Here is a 22,097-nt window from a genome sequence, read left to right on the forward strand (position 1 = left end):
TAACAGCCCAGTGACCAAGCGTAGACCTAGATACTCCTGCAGCTTATTCACACTTTGCTACAGAACAACAGCCCAGAGACCAAACGTAGTCCTAGATGTTCTGCAGCACACTCTCATAACCCGCTCCAGCTACAGCAGTAACAGTCCAGTGACCAAACGTAGACCTAGATACTCTGTAACTCACACATAACCCACGCTCATCTTACACACTGATACTACTGATTTGACTTTACTAAAAATTTAATAATTAATGATAATTAATATGATTTTGACTCTAAAATTGAGCCATTATTTGATTTTATATAAGCGCACTCATATTATGCTATAAGTGCGATATAATTAAAAAAAAATCAATATTATTTTCGAGAAAAATGCTTTTTTTGACATGTCGAGAGTAAAGCACTACCTCAACGCTTGATTCATGAGGCCTGCAATTTACCTTGATCATGAGAAGACATTTGAGAAAAATTTCTTACTTGGTTAGAGTAATTTGTTTTTTCTCTTTCGATAAAATTTTTGGATTTTCGAAACCTTTTACGATTTTCACTGTACAGAACATCTTATGTTTAATTTACGTTTTTTTTTATATTTATAAAATAAAATTCATTTTTGAAATGATTTTAAAACATTAATTCTATATTCGCAACATCCGAGATGTTGGAGTTACGTTTGTAACGCTCGAGACGTTAGAATCACACTTCATATTTTGACTTGGGAAGTTCATTCAAATCGGTCAAGTCGTTTAGAAATTAAAAGAGGTTTACACATACACACACATTTGTATCAAAGATTGATACAATAGAGTAATATGTATTCACAATAGAGTTTTGTAATTATTTGTAGAACAATACTAATTTAATTATAATAATAACTTAAAACAACAATACAATTTGAAGTTGACATTTTTATTTACAGTTACATAAATGATTACAAACGATTCTGATAAATACATAATAAAAAATCACGTTTCTGTAGGAAATTTTCATATGTAATGCATCAAATTATTTAATGAGAAAGCAAGATTTTTTAAAATACTGGGATTAAACACAACAATTCTTACAATTTAAAGCTCTTGTTCAAATGAGAAATGCGTTCTTTATGAATTCTTCCAGGATTCCACAAGCAGAATGTTTTTTTTTACCCCTGAGTACTTTTTTTTTCTTCATTTGTTTAAATTCACATGAACTACTAAGGTCATGAGCGACTACGGTAGGGGGTAAACTGATTGAGATTGGAATTCGTTTAATTTTTTTTTTTTTTTTTTTTTGGCTAAGCAGAATAATATACTTAAATATTGAAAAATATTGATTGGTGTACGCCAGGCTCGAATCCGGTCCAATACTTTTTCGTAAGCAAGGGCCGAGTTCGATAGGCTACTGCGCGCTTCTGAATACTTATAGAAGTAGATATCATGCAAAATTTTATTAATTACTAATGAAATACAAAAGTATTATAGAAATACTCTAGAATTAGAGCTTGATGGTACACTGAATTTCTTAGATGATTATTATAATTTTAAAATAGTTATGTAATATCTTTGACAAAAAATTGTTTCTAAGATCTGTTTTTGAATTTTCTGTGAGACGATAGTTAAACGTCTAACACATTTATATTAGAAGGGAAACTTGTCTGAATGTTAGACATTTATTTTTTTTTGAGACCTTTCAGTGCCATGTTTCAAAATTTTGAATGTCTTAGAAAGAATTTTGACTATACTCGGATATTTTATCTGTTTGATATGTGGTATTTACTAACTGCCTTTTAATTACAGAAAAACCTTAAATAACCCTGTGATTTTTGCCAGTTATCTTGACGAAATAAAGTATCATATTTTATCCTTGTTAGACCTTGTTTTGTGATTTCAGTAGATTGAAAACATGCAAGGACTATACGTGCACTAGGGTGTGCCAAAATGTAACTTCCGTGAAGAACCTTTTAAAATTAGAATTTTAAGTTCCGCTTTTAACAGAGGCTGTGTTTAGAAGTTTTCTGAGATATTTTGGGGTGAGACGATAAACTCGATTTTCATAGAATTTTTTAACAGAAGCTTAGTTTGGAAATTTCCGCTGAAAATTAAAAATTTGGCCGGAAGTGCCTAATTGAATCTTGTTAAATTCTATGAAAATTAAAATAACTCTCTCACCCCTAAATATTGAAGGAAATGCTTAAACACAGCTGCTGTTAAAAGCGGAACTCAAAATTCGAATTTTAAAAGGTTCTTCACGGAAGTTACATTTTGGCACACCCCATCGTGCACTAATTTCAAGTTTTTCTATGGATTGCAAGCGTAGTTATCTGAAGAAATTTTGTACAAAAATCTAAAAAAAATTGTAAAGCTTAAAAAAATGTAGATTTTACAAAATAGCCTTCCAATCATCGTGAAGCTTTTCTTTTTACTGTAACAGAAGTTCAATATTCCAAGATTTCTTAAAAATATTTACGGATCAATATTTTTAGCAATATTTCGAAAGCGTTTCGCATAGAAACATTTTTTTCGTTCATTTCCTTACAGATAATTTTTTCTTTATAATTATATGATCACCTACATGTATTATATATTTAAATATTGAAAATAAATAACGATGTTTTGTAATTATTTATTTACATAGCACATGGACCGCAAACGTATGATACATATTTAGAAACTTATTTATTTTAGAATTGTCTCATCATTTTCAGTCTTTGCTTAAACGTTCAAATAGAACGTAATAAATAATAAAATCTTGTATTAATACTGAACATATTCAGAACTATAACATTATAAAACTAAATGGAAGTTTTTAAAAAAATTATGATTTCCACATTTTAATTGGTGATTAATAACGATGTTTCATAGACAAGTATGAATCGTTTTTCTTGTTCTACATAGCTGGCATTTGACTTCACAGCACCAATGAAATGTACACGCACATCTTTCAACAACAATTACTTCTTGTGTTTTATAGCCTCGTCCACAGCACATTAAATCACATCCATCAACTCCAATACTTGTGTCATTGCATTGTCTACCTTGAGTTCCCAATATTCCAAGCTTCGGATTTTTATCACAAAATGGTGGTGATGGTTCTAAATAAACTAAATCTTTTAATCCAGGTGGTTTATGTTCTGGATTATATGGTTTTAATTGGAAACTGTAACGTTGACGGCGTCCAAGACCTTGCCTCGAACCATGAACAAAATTACTGGCAGAATTGCTGATAATAGCGTTTCCTGAACCACGTATCCGATCTGAATTACTAATCATGACTCGAGAGGCACCATCGAAGCGATCTTTTAAATTGTCTCCAACTATTTTAAATAATGGAAGACGCATCCAACATGTTTTAACTGTACATGACCCAGACATACCATGGCATTTACATTCCTGTCTCATTTCTGAAGATACATGCTGCAACATCAAGAAAAAAAAATTATTGTAGAAATTTAAGACGATGAAATAGTTCGAATAACTTGAGTAATTCGAAAAGTTCGAATAATTCGAATATAGTTTGAATAATCCGAATAATTCAAACGGTAGTTTTCTGAAGATGAATTAACTAATTCTTGTGTTAAAATTATTTCGTTTTGTTTTATTTGACTAAGGAAAATCTTCATAATTATTTAATAGTAAAGTTCGCTTATTATTTGTAATGAATATTTTTTGGTGTATTCGGACCCTCCGCTCCGGGGGACTCCGCCATTTTGATATTTTTTGGGTAAAATATGGTTTTTTTTTTTTTTTTTTTTTTTTTTTTTTTATGTGAGATTTACGAAGAAAAGTCATTAAAGGAGTGTAAATATGGACTACATTTGGAAATTCTATAGCTTTGTCTCTAGTGAGGATTATTTAAATTAATTTATTTTCCTCTTGACTGAATTAATTTGGTTTTACCTGTGTGTTGATGTTTTATTGTACCAAAAATTAGTACTATAAAACTGTTCTACAAAATATATGAAAATTTTATGTAGGTATTCATATGAAAGGTCGCGCCCTAGTTAGAAAAACAAAAAAATTGTGTGCGTCAGCTCCGACGCACGACTGGAGTTTACTCTTTACGAACGATTATATCGTATGCATAGATTAGTAAATGATGGTAAATAAAATGAACTATTTTCTTACTCGAAGCATACTCGATAAATTTCTTCACATTAATTATACAATTAATTCGTCAAAATAGTTAGAGGGGAACACCACTGTGACGATCGAAAAACAGAGGTAATTTTCGGGAATTTTTTTGGTAGGAAAAATAAAGGAATCTACATCCTTAAGAATTAAAAAAAAATTTAGGTTTCTATTTTCAGATTATAGAACCAACCATGGAGGGGGAAATTTTTTCTAGTGCTCTACGAGATTGTTAATAATTTTGTTATAATTAAACATTTTTTAATAAAAATTTAGGGTAATAATCTTTAATGTACCCTCAATAAAATAAAAAAAAAATCCGATTTCCAAATTCCTCTATTTTCCCTGTCAAAAAAATTTGAGAAAATTTTTTTTTTCGTATTTTTCGATGTTTGAAGTAAAAATAAGTTGACTCCCGAAAAAAAAATTTTTTTAATACGCCCTTATGGCTTTTGGGACCCACCTCGGATACCATAAGGGCATGTAAAAATATTTTTTTTGGCAACTGACATATTTTTTCGTGAAATGTGCAGAAATGCAAAAAAAAAAATTTCTCCGAAGTAAAAATTTCTTTTGGGTTTAAAAAAAATAATAGAATTTTTATTATACGCCCTTATGGCATCCGAGGTGAGTCCCGGTATTATCTGACTTAGTTTGTGGAGCTGAGCCAGGGAATAGCTGAATTTTATAAAAGTCGCGCTATAAGGACGACTGCAATAGTTAGATTTTTATAAAATCTATTAATAATCATGTTATTATTATTTTTATTTATTATTCTTTGGATAAAATTTACATTGAAAACGGAACTCAGTAGACCTGTTTTCACTGTACCTATAGTTCACTCCGACTTTTACTGCCAAAACAGGCGTCTTTTAAGGCGGCGAATTGAACTACCAAGAATTTGAAAACTTTTACAGCTTAAAAGGGTCTGATATTTCGACTCGGGTACTTGATAGCTAAAACCAAACTCGGTTTTATGGGAAATTAAATGCTCTACAAAAAAGGTCTTAATGATATTTTGCGTAAGTCAAGCTATTTTAAAGATATCGAGCCTCAAATTTCAAACTGTTAACAATCATGCTTTGTTTTTGTCTCAAACATAAAAAAAATCTATTTATATGTATTAATAACCAATTATTATTAACTTGAAAACAAAAATATGCATATATTCTATAGAATGCATATCCAAAATTTCTGATAATTTGACAAATGCTAATTTTTATTAATTTTCAGCAAAAAATATTTACTTATGAGTCATTCCATGTCAAATCGACCAATAGTTGGAATCAACCCCTTTCGATTTGGACAAATTTTGGTCGGAAATTTTCTTTTATCATGTAACGAAATTCTACAAAAGGAAAAAAAATGAAATAATTTTTTTCAAAAGATATGCAAATTCAAAAATTTACGATTTTTTCAGTTTTTCAATTTTGTTTTTGTAATATCTCGAACGCCATTATAGACACAGGAATGACTTTTTGTTTGCTTGAAAGGAGACACTTAAGGCTATTGAAAATAATAGTATATTACACCCCTTGGGAAGGAAAATAAGAAAAGCCTCAGATCACATGTAATTGTTGGCCGAGGCGAAGCCGAGGTCAACAAATATGTGATCTGAGGTTTTCTTTTTTACTTCCTAAGGGCTGTATACTATGTCGTAAGATTTGAAAAATTGCCAAATTTTGAATTTTTGAACATACAAAATTTCTCAAAAAATCACGATTAACATTAATATTTTGGCTCAATTTATTTTCTATAATATCATGTACTATTTTTAAAAGAGCCTGAAATTTTTAAAACTGTTTTTTTTTTTTTTTTTTTTTTTTTTTTTTTTTCAAAAATATGAATTTTCGAATTAAAACAGAGTTCTTTTTTCATTTTCTGCAACTTCCAAATAAGGTAAAGTTATGCAAATACATAGTATTGTAATTTTGAGCATTAATAAATTAAATACATTACTTAGAAATATTAAATAATGAATTCATTTCAATTTTTTTTAATTCTTTGGACATGATCATAAAGTGAACCTTAACGCATGATATAATTAATTACTTGTCCTTTTTTGATTTTATTTAAAGTTATTGACGCCACTTATTGTCTCATTAACATAGACATTATTTTAAATTTGAAAGTTAAAAATGTTAACGTGCAGAAATTTGTAAGTAAATAAGTATTCGAAAGTGTGACAGGGAATTTAAATTCCCGCGCGGGGTTTGTGTCACTGTTATCTTGTCTCGGTGTGTAGGGACTACTCCGTACCTTCTGAGCGTGAGTAGCTAGTTGTAAGACTCGTCACCTGGTCGTACGGGTCGCTAAGTCCCCACCGCTGTTCCCCAGAAAATCTAAGCGGGAACGAGATAATGGGAAAATTCGAGAACTTGAGAGAGAGGTTATAAAAGAGCCGGCGAAGACCAAAACAGCACCTTTTGGCGGACGAGACTTGTGGTTGTACAGTGCTCAGTGACTTACCATCAAAATAAACAGATAATTTGTACGAGAGAAAATTGAGATCGAGGAGACGAGGAAAGGAATTTACGGACTCGAGAAGCTGAAGGAAGTTGCTGTTCACAAAATTTTACTTGCTCTTGGACAAACCCCATCGTTGACAGAATTAATTGGAACTTCAGTTAAATTGGTTATTCAGGCCATTCTAATCGTCATTAGGCCGAATTAACCAATCTAAGTTTTTATTGAGAATAAATATAATCGTCTCATGTAGTCTTTACGTATTAGCAAATTCCAATCGAGTTAAGTTCGTCAAGGTCACTTAGTAGTTAAGACAATAGAACTTAAAACATTTATCAATTAACTGGAAAATAAGAAAATAAATATATTCAATTCGGTCTTTTGTTTATAATTTTCAAAAAATTATTTAAAAATTAGTTCAGAAAATTTGATAATAAATTTGAATAAGTACGTAGTTTAGGATAAAGGTCATTTATAGTTATGTGTTAAATTTTTGGCAATTGTGGAAGGATAAATTTAGGCCGTTTGGCTAAATTGAATGAAGCAATTTTAATTATTGAGTTGAGGAAATTTGGGAATTAGGAAATTATTAAAGAAAAAATTGTCAGAAGATATTTAGTGAAATTTGGTGAAATTTAGTTGAAGAATTTTGGTTGAGAAATTTGGAAAAGTAATTCTGTAGATTCTGTGATTAGGATTGTATTGAAATGAATAAATTAGGAAAATCGACAAATGATAAATTTTGGGAATTTGAAAATTTTGTATTAAGGATTGTAGGAAAAATTTAATTGTTAATTGGAATTAAAATTGAGAGAATTAGCACATTGAATAAAAGTTAGAGAATTTGAGTTAGCGTCCGGTGGACGAGGTAGTAGATAAGTAAGGAAAATGATAGAGTAAGGAATCCGTCAGGTTGATGTAAAAATTAGCTTTTAATTGAGAATCCGTCAGGTTGACGTGAAATTTGGTTTAATTGATATGCCGTCAGGTTGACGAGGAAAATTTAGAATTAAGATTCCGTCGGAGTGACGAGGTCGGAGAAGCAGTTATTTAGGGATAAGATAAATTGGCAAGGGCCATTTAGCGTAGGTGAGAGGTTCTCACATTTAAGTTAGTTTATAAGGAAATTTGTTAAGTTTGAAATTTAAATTGAATAAATCATTTATATTTTTCTAATAATTTCTCTCAGTTTTATTCGCAGCCTTTCTCGGACTTCTCACGACCCTGTCCTTTCCTTCTCATGCTCCTCCGGTTTCTGGGACACCGTGTCTAAAATCCCAGTGGCGCCCTTTCTAAAGAGGAAAGGGGTAGCTAACTGGACCTGGGCTAAACCCCCATGGTTATAAAAGAACAAAAAAAAGTTGATATTCTCATCACATTATTTCTGATTTTTATTGAAAGTTGTAATGACTGTTTGAGTTATTTGGCGTTGAAAACTGTAATTGAAGTAAAATAACGAACAAAATATATCGTCCGTTAGAACAATAAGAAACTTTATCATGTATTAAGCCTGCAACTTTAATGTCCAAGAAATAAAAAAAAGTTGGAATTAATTCATTATTTAATAATTCCAAGTCGTTCATTTAATTTTTTAATGCTCAAAATTAAAATACTATGTATTTGCACAACTTTATCTCATTTTCGAAATTGCAATAAACAAAAAAAAAAATTTTTTTTTTTATTCAAAAATTTATATTTTTGAAAAAAAAACGAATAGTTCTAAAAATTTCAGGATCTACTAAAATCAGTACAAGATATCATGCAAAAAATTGAGTCAAAATTTTAATGTCGATCGCCATGTTTGACGATGTTCAAAAATCAAAATTTAACATTTTTCAAAATTTTACTCCAAAATATATTTCTTTTCCATAGCCCCAATTGTCCCCTTTTAAACAAACGAAAGGTCATTCCTGTATCTATACACTGATAGAAAAACAATCTTGATTCAAGAAACTTTTTTTCTTCAAAATTTGAACTCTTGAAACTAGATATAGATATATTTCTTTCAAGAATTTTTGTCTCTTGGTTCAAGATAGGCGATAACATTGATTCAAGATGTTACCGACTTGTGTTAAGAATGGCTTTTTTTTTGAGCCATTAATTTACTTATTTCCAAGAAATAATTTTCTTTCGGTATAACAATTACAAACTATTTCGTTTTTGAAATATACTTTGATGAATTATTTTGAGTTCTTTAAACGATAATGTTATTTTAGTTGAAAAACTAAATGTATCGATTGAAAATAATATAGCTCTTAAGCCAAAAAAATCTAAATCAAGACAAGAAATTCTTAAAGCAAAATAATCATTTGTCTTCCAAAATAAATTCTTAGATCAAGAAAATATCTCTTGAGTCAACATAAATTTTCTATCAGTGTAATAGCGTTCGAGATAAAACACAAACAAAGTTGGAAAACTGGAAAAGTCGCAAAATTTTGAAATTGCATATTTTTTGGAAAAAGTTTTTTCATTTTCTTCAGAACCCATTTTACATATAAAAACAATTTTTAAGACAGTAATAAATAAATTTGTAATCAGTTTAATAACTCAGAATTCAAAATTTTAAGTATTTCGAAGTTTACGTTTGAATATGTTTAGAGCAGCTAACTCTATGATAAAAGTGTAAGAAACCTTTTTTGTAGAGTGTTAAATTCTCTACGAAAATATGCAATGGACTTATTTATATGAGGTACAAATGTCGAGCTATAAAAATAAAAAAAACATAACAATTCTTTTTCCCATGTTATTTAAATGGATTTTATTTTCATAGAATTTTTTAGCAGGAGGTTTAATTGGGCACTTCCGGCGAAAATTTGAATTTTCAGCGGAAGTGCCCTAACTAAACTCCAGTTAAAAAATTCTATGAAAATCAAATTTATCGTCTTACCCCAAAATATCTTAGGAAAGGCCTAAACACAGCTGATTTCAAAAACGGAACTGAAAATTCCAATTTTATAAGGTCCATCAAGGAAGTTACATTTTGGCACACCCTATTATATATACTTATATATAATTGTATATGGAACTATATATAATCCTGCATGGCTGTATATTGCTCCATATATAGTCATATATAATTATATATAATCTTATATACAATTCCATATATAATCATGTATGATTTTATATAATTATATATGTGATTCTATATATAATCATATATGATTATATACAATTATATATGATTATATAGAATCATTTTTTCTCGGAGAGGTGCTTCTATTACTGATTATTGAAAACATTCGCAGTAATACAAGCATGTTCATTTTTTTGGTACCAATTACTGCGTCTATAAATAATAGTATATTACACACCGAGGGAAGTAAAGTAAGAAATGTCTCAGATCACATGTAATTGTTGGCCGAGGCGAAGCCGACAACAATTGATTTTTTGTTTGATTGTTGCAACTCTAGTACTATTCAAAGAGTAAATTCAATTAGTATTTAATTTGGACTACCAAATATTTAAGTCAACTTTCTAGATAGAAAAATTTTCTAACCATACGCCATCTGCTAGAATTAATTAATACTAAATATATTTTAGCCCACGAATTTACTCTCCAAATCTGAAACAGGGAAAATCACTGGAAATTAGTGGTATATTCACTATTTCACAGTTATAAGTATACCACTTGGTATACTTATAACTATGAAACAGTGAAATTCCACTGATTCATTTTAAGAGAGTACAGTTAAAATCTTTGAGGATTCTTAGTTTCTAATAGTTAATAGATTCTTTTTATGAATATTTAGAAGTTTATTGAGTTTATAATAATAAAAAATTAGGATAAAGGTTGACCCTAAAGGCCATCACTGCAACTTCCCGCTAATTCCATACTAAGGCGCTGAAAATTGCATTTATTACGTTATTGAGCTCTTTGTGCTCAAAAATATAATTTTCATATCATTTTGAGCTCTCCGAGCTCAAAGGCCTAAAAGAAATTTAATAGAACACTATTTTTTTAATTTTCAAACCGCAATAACTTTTGAATAAATAAATCGATTTTTAAGTAAATGACAGCATTCGACACAGTTTTTTAGGTCTCGTGAAAGACCTTTAAGTTCAAATTGATCGAACTTAGAATTTCGAAGTGATTCTAAAATAATGATTTTTTTAATTTTTTTCGTTAATGATCACTCACGAACGAATTAACCGATTTTAACCGGGTGGGTGGCAATCGACGTGATTTTCTTTCGAAAAACAAGGTGAAACCAATAACTTTCCAACTTTTGATCATTTTCAACTTTCTTAGCGGAAAATTAAAAATTAGGAAAATGGTTGACCCTGAAGACCATTCCTGCAACTTCTCGCTAATTTCATGCCTCTTCAAACTAAAAAATGCGATTTGTGTATAATTTTGTGCACTCTGATCTAAAAAGATAGCTTTTCTATGCTTTTCAGCGCTTTAAGCTCCAACGTTTAATAGAAGTTTCATAAAACACTACGTTTTAAATTTCCAAACCGCAAGAACTTTTGAATTAATTACCTGATTTTTACGCAATTGGCAACATTCGACGCAGTTTTTTCAGCTTCATAAAGAATTTTTAAGTTGGAATTGATCAAATGAGGAACTTTAGAGTAATTCCGAAAAAATACCTGTTTTAGTATTCTTTTGTTCACGATATTTTTTGAACGAATCGACCGATTTAGACCGGCTTGGCGGCGAAGGACGTGGTAATTTTAAGTTGAAAGCTGATTAGTTTTTAGAATTGATAGGTGAAGCCGTTTAAAAGTTATTCCTAAAAATGTCAGAGTTATGTTAAAAAATCACTTGTTTCCAAATATTTTGTCAGATATCTCTCGAACCAATCAACCAATTTTTACGTCCTTGCTAGTGATCAACGCTTTTTTTTAAGTTCCAATAATCGTTCCATTTTATCAAAAACGATCCAAAAAGAAATGTCTAAGTTATGTGAAAAAAACACTTTTTTTGGTTTACATGCGTTCATGATATCTCTCAAACGATTCGATCGATTTTGACCGGATTATAGTCTAGTCAACAAGTGCCTTTTGGGTCAAAATTTTTTCGAATGGTCCGAAAAATATGATTGAGGTGTCATTCGATTAGTTATCACATATAGAAAGTTTTTGAAAAATTTGAAGATGCGCTCGTAAAAATTACAAAAGTTATAAAAAATTAACTAAAAATAAAAAAGGGGGTTTAGTTTTTTGCTTATATCTCAAAAACTATTTGAGATATCTAAAATTTGAAAAAAGTTCCAGAAAGAGGAGAAAATTTCCTAAAAAAAGTATTGACTCTCGGTATTGTAAGATAAATATTTATAATTTTTACAAAGGGCTGAAAATACGCCCAAAGACGGGCGCTTGGGTATCCGGAAGCCACGCCCCCTTGGTACCTTTTAACAAAAAATATTATTTAAACATATAAAATATTAAAATTTTAAATTGAAAAAATTCAAGCACTTACAGAATAAAAAAAAATAAATAATAATCTGTCAGCAAAAAATTTTTATCGCGATTTTTCATTAATTTATGCATTAGTTAATTAACAATTTCTTATAGCTTGTACAAGTGAGGTAATTGTTAGGGTAATTGTTAAACTATGAATCTCGATTTTTTTTTACTTCACAGAGCTATTTTTCAATGACCACAGAATGGATTCCCGTCCGTAGAACTAAACAATTGTTAATCAGCACATTGTTATTAATAATTTACGTCGGTGACAAATTAAAAAGTTAAATAATCCTGAAAAAATTTTTTTTTTCAGAAAATTACTTTGATTTGTTTTCCTATTAACATAAGCGACTTAAAAATGATTTTTTATCATTTTTATCATTTATTGTTTTATTTTTATCATTTAGAATAAATTGATTCGAAAATTCATGATCTTAACTAAAAAAAAATTTTTTTAACATTTTTTTTATAACAAAAGGTACAAATTACTTAAATAATTAGTTACAATCATGAATTGAAGGCTTAATTTATTCTTTAATTAATACAGAACAATTAAGTATTGACTTTTTTTATCGTATTGCAATTAGTTAACAAAATATAATTAGTTTAAACATGAAAATCAGGTGAGACTAATGGAGTATATAAGGCAATAATTTTTAAAATTCAATAAAAAATATAAATAAATTTTTTTCATTAAGAAAATGTAGTTAGTTGTTCGTCTTTCATAGTGTAGAGTAAGGAAAAAATTATACCAATTTTTCAATTTAAAATTTTAATATTTTATGTGTTTGAATAATATTTTTTGTTAAAAGGTACCAAGGGATCTTCAAATTTTTCAAAAACTTTCTACATGTGATAACTAATCGAATGACACCTCAATCATATTTTTCGGACCCTTCGAAAAAATTTTGACCCAAAAGGCACTTGTTGACTAGATTATTAGCAGCGGTCGGCGTAGTTTTTCAAACTTCAAGTCGGATTAATTTCTGGTTGATCAATAAATCGGTTCAAAAGTTATCCAAAAAAAACCACATTTAAAAAAGATTTTCCTCTTAGCTTTTTTGAGATTTTTCAAAGTTTCTCAAAATCTCTCGGTCCGAATTCTCTGGAAATCTAATTTTGGTCAATCCCTTTCGAATAGAGTCAACCTCGATGAAATCGGTTTAGTCGTTCAAATGTTACAAGCGGTTCACATACACAAACACACACACACACACACACACGCGCGCGCGCACGCACGCACGCATACAGATATAATGATAACATTACAGAGGTAGTTAGAGAAGCTTACTGTGACCTTAAAATGTCGAAATCTGATAAATACTCGATTTTTGCAAAATGGAGTAAAAACAATAACTTCCCGCTTCGATTTATTTAGCGGGAAGTTAAAAAAGTCACGGTGAAATATTGTTATTTGATGAGATATTAATATTATTGAGGCTTCATATTATATATTTAATATTAAGAAATAATATTATCAAGGCTTCTATTAATAATAAAAAAATTTACTTTAATGATGAAAGTATCTATATGGTCTAATTAAGAATATGTCATCCTAGTTATATTTAAATAAACATAAAAAATGTAAATATAACTGACGTCGAAAAAAGTAACGTTTATTATCAATGTAAGCTCGGGTCAAAAAAATAAATGTATTAGATATTAGAATTATATGTAATTATAAAAAATCACAAAAATGATTGTAGGTAATTATATGAGGACACATCAAGCTATATTGAGCTTTCTCTGGCCTTCAGATATTGTGATATGTTTTGACCATAATAATTATTATACCAGATCATATCATGCCACATACGACCATATCAGGATATACTAAGCCTGATATGACCATATACATTTTGATATGTTCTGGTATGGCCAATCTCCATATTAGGACTCATCAGGCGATATCAAAACCTATGTGACCACATCAAAAATTTATATATGCGGTTATCAGACTATGTCAGGATATATTAGGCCATATATGATCATATTAAAAATTTTTATATGGTCATATATGAGCATATCAGGCCATAACAGAAAAATTTTTCCGGGTTATGAGATAATTTGACCACAAAATTACGCTACTTACAGCTCTACCGGCTTCATTGTTGTGTAAATTCATTTTTTCTCTCAAGTTCCTTCCTCTTTCACCAGTGTCCACAAATTCTCGAGAAAACTTAAATCCATATCCAATATTATCAGAGCAACCTCCCCATTCCCAATCACGAGCTTGTGGGGAAGCTCTAGATTGATGAGTATAATCACACGAACACGATTGTATACTGCCTTCACTACAAGCCCTGGCAATACTATGGGTGACAGCAGCGCTCGTAATAGCATAAATAAATGCTGTTTCTCGACATCCTGTAAATTCAAAACGAAATAAAAATGATGAAGTTTATTTCTAACTTAAGTAAGAATAATTTTTTATGATCGAAAATGAAACGTATCTATAAATTAGTATAAGATAAAATTAAAAATTTTTTATTGTGTTTAAAAACCGAAAATTTAGTTGTATAAAAAATATCATAGAACTTTTGCGTATAAAGATATCAAAGATTTGTCGAGTACATTATGAGAAGCAATATTTTATGACTAATATCTTAAAACCAAACTTTTTCAAATATTTAACCCAAAAACTATTGTCCTCCAGCAGATTGATACATTACTTAAACTTTATTACTTCAGTGATGGTTCAAACATTCTAAAATAAATTTCTAAAATTAAATGCAGAGAAAAATATACATAAAAAATAAAAGTTTATAACAGTATTTACAAGTTCTTTATTTTTTTTAAAGGTTGTATGGGCTCGAATGATGATGGACAAAATTTTTACAAGGGTATTTCTTTAGTCGCGTGGGAGGTGACGCCGACACAGAAACGTCTCAATCCACTATAACTACCTGAGTGGCAACTCTGTCTCTATCTTTCTTTCTTTCCGTATTTTATTTTCTCTTTCCTACTAATGGGTAGGAGAGAGAAATGACCTTAACCCTCACCTTGCTGACCCAGGCAACAGTCTCCCAGCCTTATCTGCATAAGGAGCAGGTGCCTACCGGCGTCTTTGTGCTTCACCGAGCGGTAAAGATATCACGAAAGTCCCTCGGCTTCTATTTCTCTCAAGGATTCTTAAAGACAGGCCGAAACAGGTTTCGTATTTCGACCAGCCCACCCATTCGTTCTTATTCGCGCGTTCCTCACACGTGCCCGTTCTGTCTTCTACAATTTTTGTCATTGTTTACAAATAATACCCATCATCATTTACTCATGCAGCATTATTTATTTGAAATTAAAGAAAACTATCCAAATGTACAATCCAAAAAAAAAGTAATTTTTTCAAGGTTACATTATAATGTAGCATAAGCTAAAATTAATCGTTAGACTTAGATAAATGTTTTTTTAAATTATAAAATAGCATAACTGAAAATTTATGTTAGCTCATAACCTAGTGAAATAACTCGGAAATTCACGGTGATCATCCATATCTAATTCTTCTATAAGTAGTAAAAGTTTGAATTCGTCACGAATCTCATCTGAAGGTATGGCCTTGGAGGTCTTCATTCGCACTCGGTTTCATTCGGTAGTCTTACCGTGGTTACCTATCTCTTTTTATTGTAGTTTGTTCGGTTAGACAACCGTATCAAGAAAAAAATTAAACTAAGTTTACGTATAGATCTGAAACCATCAACTGTATAGAAATGTAACCAGTAAAGGAAATATTTAAGAAAGCAAATCTTGTGGGTGTTCATGTAAAAAAAAAATTTAATGGTATTATATTGAAATAGATGGTAAATCCATTCGACTAAATAAAAAAAACTAGTACCGTCAGAAAAAAGTAAGAAGTTTTAGTAAGTTGTTTCATCAATAGATGTATAGTTTGAATAATATGTTATAGCATTTACAATTTGTATAATGATGATTTTTCAAGTTTTAACTGTGTTGAAAGTAATTTTTTCATAGCCTCACTGATCTGTTTTCAATTATCTTTTAATTGATTCTTAAAGTTAATGTATACTTTACTAAAAAAAAATTCAACCACAATTGATATAACATGACAAAAATTATAATTTTTATCTTATGAAAATAAAAAAAAAACTTTCAGTTTTTCTTCTTTGTTCAATGTATATATTTTCTGTAGAGTGTCTTGGGGGAAATGATAATAAAATAATTGAGATAATTCGTTATATTTATGTGACTGTACAGTGCGCGTCATTGATTCGTACCGGTTGAAAAATTTAAAGGTAAAATAGAGAAATCAAAATTTCGACATCTGTAAATAAAAAAATCAATAACAGGAAAATCTTTATAAGAATAAATTTGAACAAAATTGAAAAAATAATTAACTAAAAATATCAATCACGATTAAAATAGAAATTAAAAATATTAGTAATTAAAATAATCACATAGTTTATAAAATAAATAAAAGTAAAATTTTAATATTGAAAAAAAAAAGACAACGACATAATTAGATAATTTTAAAATTTATCAAATATAAATATAGGCATTGGATAAAATGAAATAGACTTAATTCAGAGAAGTCAATAAAAAGACATTTGAATATTTATATTAATAAAAATATTGATAGTTATTAATATATAAATTCTTAAAAAATAGACATCTCTTAATATAGACTAGAAAATTTAGAAAACCGTGATTTTAGACATCCGTAAATTTTTATTTATATTAATTTATAAATTCAAATAAAAATACAATTAAAAATATAATTGCTTTCAATTTACGAGCTAATAAAAAATTGAAAAAGTATTTCTATAAGGCTCTAGAGCACTAGACCAAAACCCTTGAATGTATACGGAGTCGGTTCACCAGGAGTTTGCGGATCAAGCAGCGGTGAGATTCCCCGCGCTCCGAATAATAACCTAGACATTTTTAAAATAGTGAGTGTCGTATTTATCCTAGTTAACTACTCATGGAGGTTTACGGAGTCGGTTCACTAGGAGTTTGTGGATTAGGCTGCTGCGGGATTCCCCGCGCTCTAGAAGAATAACTTATTTTTTTAGAGCGCCGGGAATCCCGCAGCAGCCTAATCCACAAACTCCTAGTGAACCGACTCCGTAAACCTCCATGAGTAGTTAACTAGGATAAATACGACTTTTACTATTTTAAAAATGTCTAGGTTATTATTTGTGGCGCGGGGAATCTCACCGCTGCTTGATCTGCAAACTCCTGAAGAACCGACTTCGTAAACATTCAAGGGTTTTGGTCTAGTGCTCTAGAGCCTTATAAAAATACTGTTTCAATTTTTTATTAGCTCGTAAATTGAAAGCAATTATATTTTTAATTGTATTTTTATTTGAATTTATAAATTAATATAAATAAAAATTTACGGATGTCTAAAATCACGGTTTTCTAAATTTTCTAGTCTATATTAAGAGATGTCTATTTTTTAAGAATTTATATATTAATAACTATCAATATTTTTATTAATATAAATATTCAAATGTCTTTTTATTGACTTCTCTGAATTAAGTCTATTTCATTTTATCCAATGCCTATATTTATATTTGATAAATTTTAAAATTATCTAATTATGTCGTTGTCTTTTTTTTTTCAATATTAAAATTTTACTTTTATTTATTTTATAAACTATGTGATTATTTTAATTACTAATATTTTTAATTTCTATTTTAATCGTGATTGATATTTTTAGTTAATTATTTTTTCAATTTTGTTCAAATTTATTCTTATAAAGATTTTCCTGTTATTGATTTTTTTATTTACAGATGTCGAAATTTTGATTTTTCTATTTTACCGTAAAATTTTTCAACCGGTACGAATCAATGACGCGCACTGTACTTTGAACTATCCGTTATATTAAACAAAAAAATCCTAATTTCACTTTATTTTCTAAAATTAGTTTCTTGAACTACTGGCTTAAATTCGATGCAATTAACATTTGTCGTCATCTGTGAGCATTTGAGAAGTAATCAAATTCTAAAAAAACTATCTAATATTTATTAAAAAATCATTCTGATTTGTAGTTTTTAAAAAAATGATTGTTTTTTTTTTTTTTTATTTTTCGAAAGTACATACATCTACAAATATTGTATTCAAATTTCTAAGTGATCAGACCACTGTAACTACATTATTTCACGAGTTTTATGTGGATTTTCGAGTTAACATAAACCAAATTTTCAAACAAGCTGAAGGAATTTTGTATTATCCTGGCATCGCTGATTGACTTTGGATAAGATTTTTTTTTTTATTAAAAAAACGTTAAGCGCGTTTGTCTCAGAACTACATTTTTCTTGCTTACATAAATGATACCTCCGGAACCAGTGACCCGATCTGAATAAAATTGAAACCACATATTTTATATAGTATAAGCTATAGCACGAACTACAAACAAATCAAAATTTTGATTTTTACTATTTCTTTAGGACTAACAACTGGGTAAAAAGGCTTAGTTTTAATTATTTTCGTTTTAATCTCGGTATAAGACCGATAACTTCCCACTTTTTGAAAATCTTCGATTTTCTAAACAGGAAGTTAAAAATTTTTTCAAATGTGGTTTTTTTTTAATGAATTTTAAACGGCTTTACCGATGAATTCCAGAATATAATCAGCTGTTAACATTAAAAATCTACCTCGATCGCAGCCAAGCCAGCAAAATAGATTGATTCGTTCGTGAGTTATCGTTGATGAAAAAAAAGTGTTTTTTTCAAATTACATAGAAATTTTTGATCTAATTAATTTTTGTTTAAAAGTATATTATAGAATTTAAAAAACTGCGTTGAATGCTGCAAACCGCGCAAAAATCGGTCAATTCGTTCGTGAGTTATCGTTAATAAAACCAAAAAACGTGTTTTTTAGAATTCGCTCTGAAATTCTTAGTTCGATCAATTTAAACTTAAGGATTCTTCATGAAGCTTAAAAAACTGCGTAGAATATTGCTATAATGCGTGAAAATCAGTTCATTCATTCATAAGTTATTGCGGTTTGAAAATTCAAAAAATATTGTTTCATTAAACTTCTATTAGACTTTTGAGCTTGGAGAGCTCACAATGACTCGAAAATTATATTTTTGAGCTCAAAAAACTCAGAAACTTAGTAAGTGCAGTTTTGAGCGCTCAAGTATGAAATCCGCGGAAAGTTGCAGGGATGGTCTTTAGGGTCAACCGTTTTCCTAATTTTTTTTGTAGTCTTTTTAAGATTTCTCAAAATCTGCAGTCTGAATAGATCCAAATCGTATTCAAACGCTAAGTTTAGTCAAGTTATGAGAGGTTTGCATACATCCATACATATACATACATGCATACATATCCATACATATGCATGCATACATACATACATACATACATACATACATACATACATACATACATACATACATACATACATACATACATACATACATACATACATACATATATACATCATGCGACACCATTGCGAGAATAATCTGGGAAGCGTCCTAGGATCTCGAAACTTTGAGATCTGATGAAAACTCGATTTTCGAAAAACGAGGTAACACCAATATCTTCCCGATTCTTAAAAATTTTCAATTTTCTTGGCGGGACGTTAAAAATAAAGTCAGACATTTTCCGTGTTATTCAAGAGCATACGTGTTGAGTGTAATAAAGTTTATATCAACATCTATAATAGTTTCTGTGTAAGAAAGTAATGAATATTTGCTTTTTAATTTTTTTCGCGTGCCAGAATCAGAATAATCGCTCAATATCCTACACGGTAAAAAATTTCCATTGAATTTTACTACGATTGTGTAGTCTGCATATACGTTTACTATGGGAACTTGTAAATTTTGTACCATTTCTCTTATAGTTCGGGGTTACTATGCACCCATAGTTAAATTCAATGAAAATTTTTCATTGTGTATCAAACAAATCAACTGATTATGATTCAGTTAGTATCATTTGGAAGAGTTTTTGTTTTGAAACTAGAGTAAATTCAATTTTTTAATTGTAGGGAAAGGAGGGGCAAGATGGGCCCCGATCATTTTCGATATCCAAAAACATTTGGAGGCAAAATGGGCCCCTAACATTTTCAGCACTCAAAGTGTATGGGAGATAAAATAGGCTGATTAGACTTTAAAAACCAACGAATATTTTGCAGTTAGACGAGTTCTAGAATTTTTCTGTTGTAAAAATCATCAAAAAATTACATGAAGAATAAACTTAGTTTCGAGTTAATTAACAGCATTATTCACTATATTTTTTGCTAGAAAACTATTTATTTTACAAAAGCTTCCCTGACTATTTTTACGATAGTGTGTGTGTGTGTTTCTTACGTAACTTCGACATTTCTTCCTGGATCGTTTTTGTTTCAATAAAATCTGGAATCCGGTTGACCCTAAAGGACATTTCTGCAACTTCCTGCTAATTCCATATCTAAGCGCTTTAAATTGCACTTAAGACGTTCTTGAGCTCTTCGAGCTCACAAACATAATCTATGTATTACTATAAGCTCTTGGAGCTCGAAGAGTTAGATATTCTAAGTTTTTGAGCTCTTTGAGCTCAAAAGTCTGGTAGCAGTTTACTAAAGAGTATTTTTAAAATTTTCAAACCGCAATAACTTATGAATGAATGGTCCTATTCTCACGTAGTTAGCAGTATTCCATGAAATTCTTTAAAGTCTATGATGTACTTTTGAACACCAACTGATCAAACCAAAAAATCTATCGGTAAGGCCGTTTAAAAATATTCCAAAAAAACAATTTTTTAAGAATTTTGTTTTTGAGATTTTCCACAATCTAGCCAACCGAATCGATTCAAATTTTCATGAAATTTAATGGGAATGATGCTATTTAGATCGACATACGTTTCGATCCGATCGGTTAAGCCGCTCAAAAGTAATAAGAGGTTCAGATACACACACACACACACACACACACGCGCGCGCGCGCGCGCGCTGCCGTACGGGCACCATCGAGGAAATAGTCAAGGAATCGGTTGATTGGTTAGAGACATTTAATTTTGAAAATTGAAAAAAAGGTTTTTTTATTCAACATAACTTTAAAATTTTACGTCCGATTGTTAAGTAAGTAATAATTAATCTTTTTGTTCTAGACTAAATCGGTTAGTTTGTTTGTGACATATCATTGTCGAAAAAATTAAAAAAAATTGTTCCTTTATAATAAACTTTAATTGGCTTTATCAATTGATTTAAAAAATTGATCGGGTTTTAAGCTTAGAAACACGCATTAATCACCGTCAACGCGATTAAAATTGGTTGATTAGTTCCAGAGATATCGTTGTCAAAATAATTCAAAAAACACGTTTTTTTTAATCACTCCGACATTTTTGACCTGATTTATTATTGCTATTGGCGTTAAATATTGATCGCTTAGGTGTGGAGTTAGCAGGAAGTTACAGGGATGGTCTTGAGGGTCTACCGTTTTCTTAATTCTTCATATGGAATACATAATAAAAAGATTTAAAGAATAAAACAAGTAGGAGACATGTTGAGTTTTTTTGAAGGTCTGTTTTACTCCACTTTGTAAAATTTTTTCATTGCGATAGACAAAAAATTAATACCATAAACTCAGTAAAAGGCCAAAAAAAGTACAACAAGCTGAAAAACTCATAATACAAAAATTTTCTGAAAGTGGCCCATTTTGCTCCACATTTTCAATTTTTTATTTTCAATGAACAGCGCAAAGGAAGGACAAATAATTGACAAGGAACTAAAAAAAAGTGAAACCAGCGAAAAGCACTAAGGATTTCAACATTTTTTTTTAAGGGACCGATTTTGCCCTCTTTTCCCTTCATCCGATGTCACGCAGTTCAAAAGTTATCTTTAAAAAATTTCATTAGTGCGACTTCTTAATATGTAACGGGCTTATTTAGTTCGAATTTGTGTTTAGTAGAACCGTTTAGTAGAATCGCATCCTAGTTAGTTCATTTGTTGAAAACTTAAGAAAGGTTCACGCACACAAGCACTATTCCTCACAATCATATCGGAATAGCTTTCTAAGGCCTCAAAATACTGAAATAAAATGAAAATTCGACCTTCGATAATCGACCGGACATTAAATTCTAAAGACTCATAATTTTCATAGTGACAAGTTAAAAATTATTTATTAAATGGTTAGGCGAGGGATGACTCATATACTAGTTCAAAACCGCTATAACGT

The 22,097-nt window shown here is 29.8% G+C and overlaps 1 protein-coding gene across 1 annotated transcript in view; it reads right to left on the reverse strand.

The window, feature by feature from the left end:
- Nucleotides 1-886: 886 nt before the first annotated feature.
- The window catches only part of Wg (Wnt family member 1 wingless), a 42,742-nt gene continuing 21,531 nt past the window's right edge, over nt 887-22,097 (reverse strand). Inside the window, exons 3-4 of the mRNA XM_074259776.1 lie at nt 14,076-14,350; nt 887-3,388 (exon numbers count right to left, since the gene is read on the reverse strand). Coding sequence (XP_074115877.1) covers nt 2,831-3,388; nt 14,076-14,350 — 833 coding nt within the window. The 3' untranslated portion in view covers nt 887-2,830. The remainder of the gene's footprint in view (nt 3,389-14,075; nt 14,351-22,097) is intronic.

The sequence above is a fragment of the Cotesia typhae genome, unplaced genomic scaffold (assembly GCF_013202065.1).
Source record: "Cotesia typhae breed Kobodo isofemale line unplaced genomic scaffold, CoteBio_Ctyphae contig_20, whole genome shotgun sequence".
Lineage (NCBI taxonomy): Eukaryota > Metazoa > Arthropoda > Insecta > Hymenoptera > Braconidae > Cotesia > Cotesia typhae.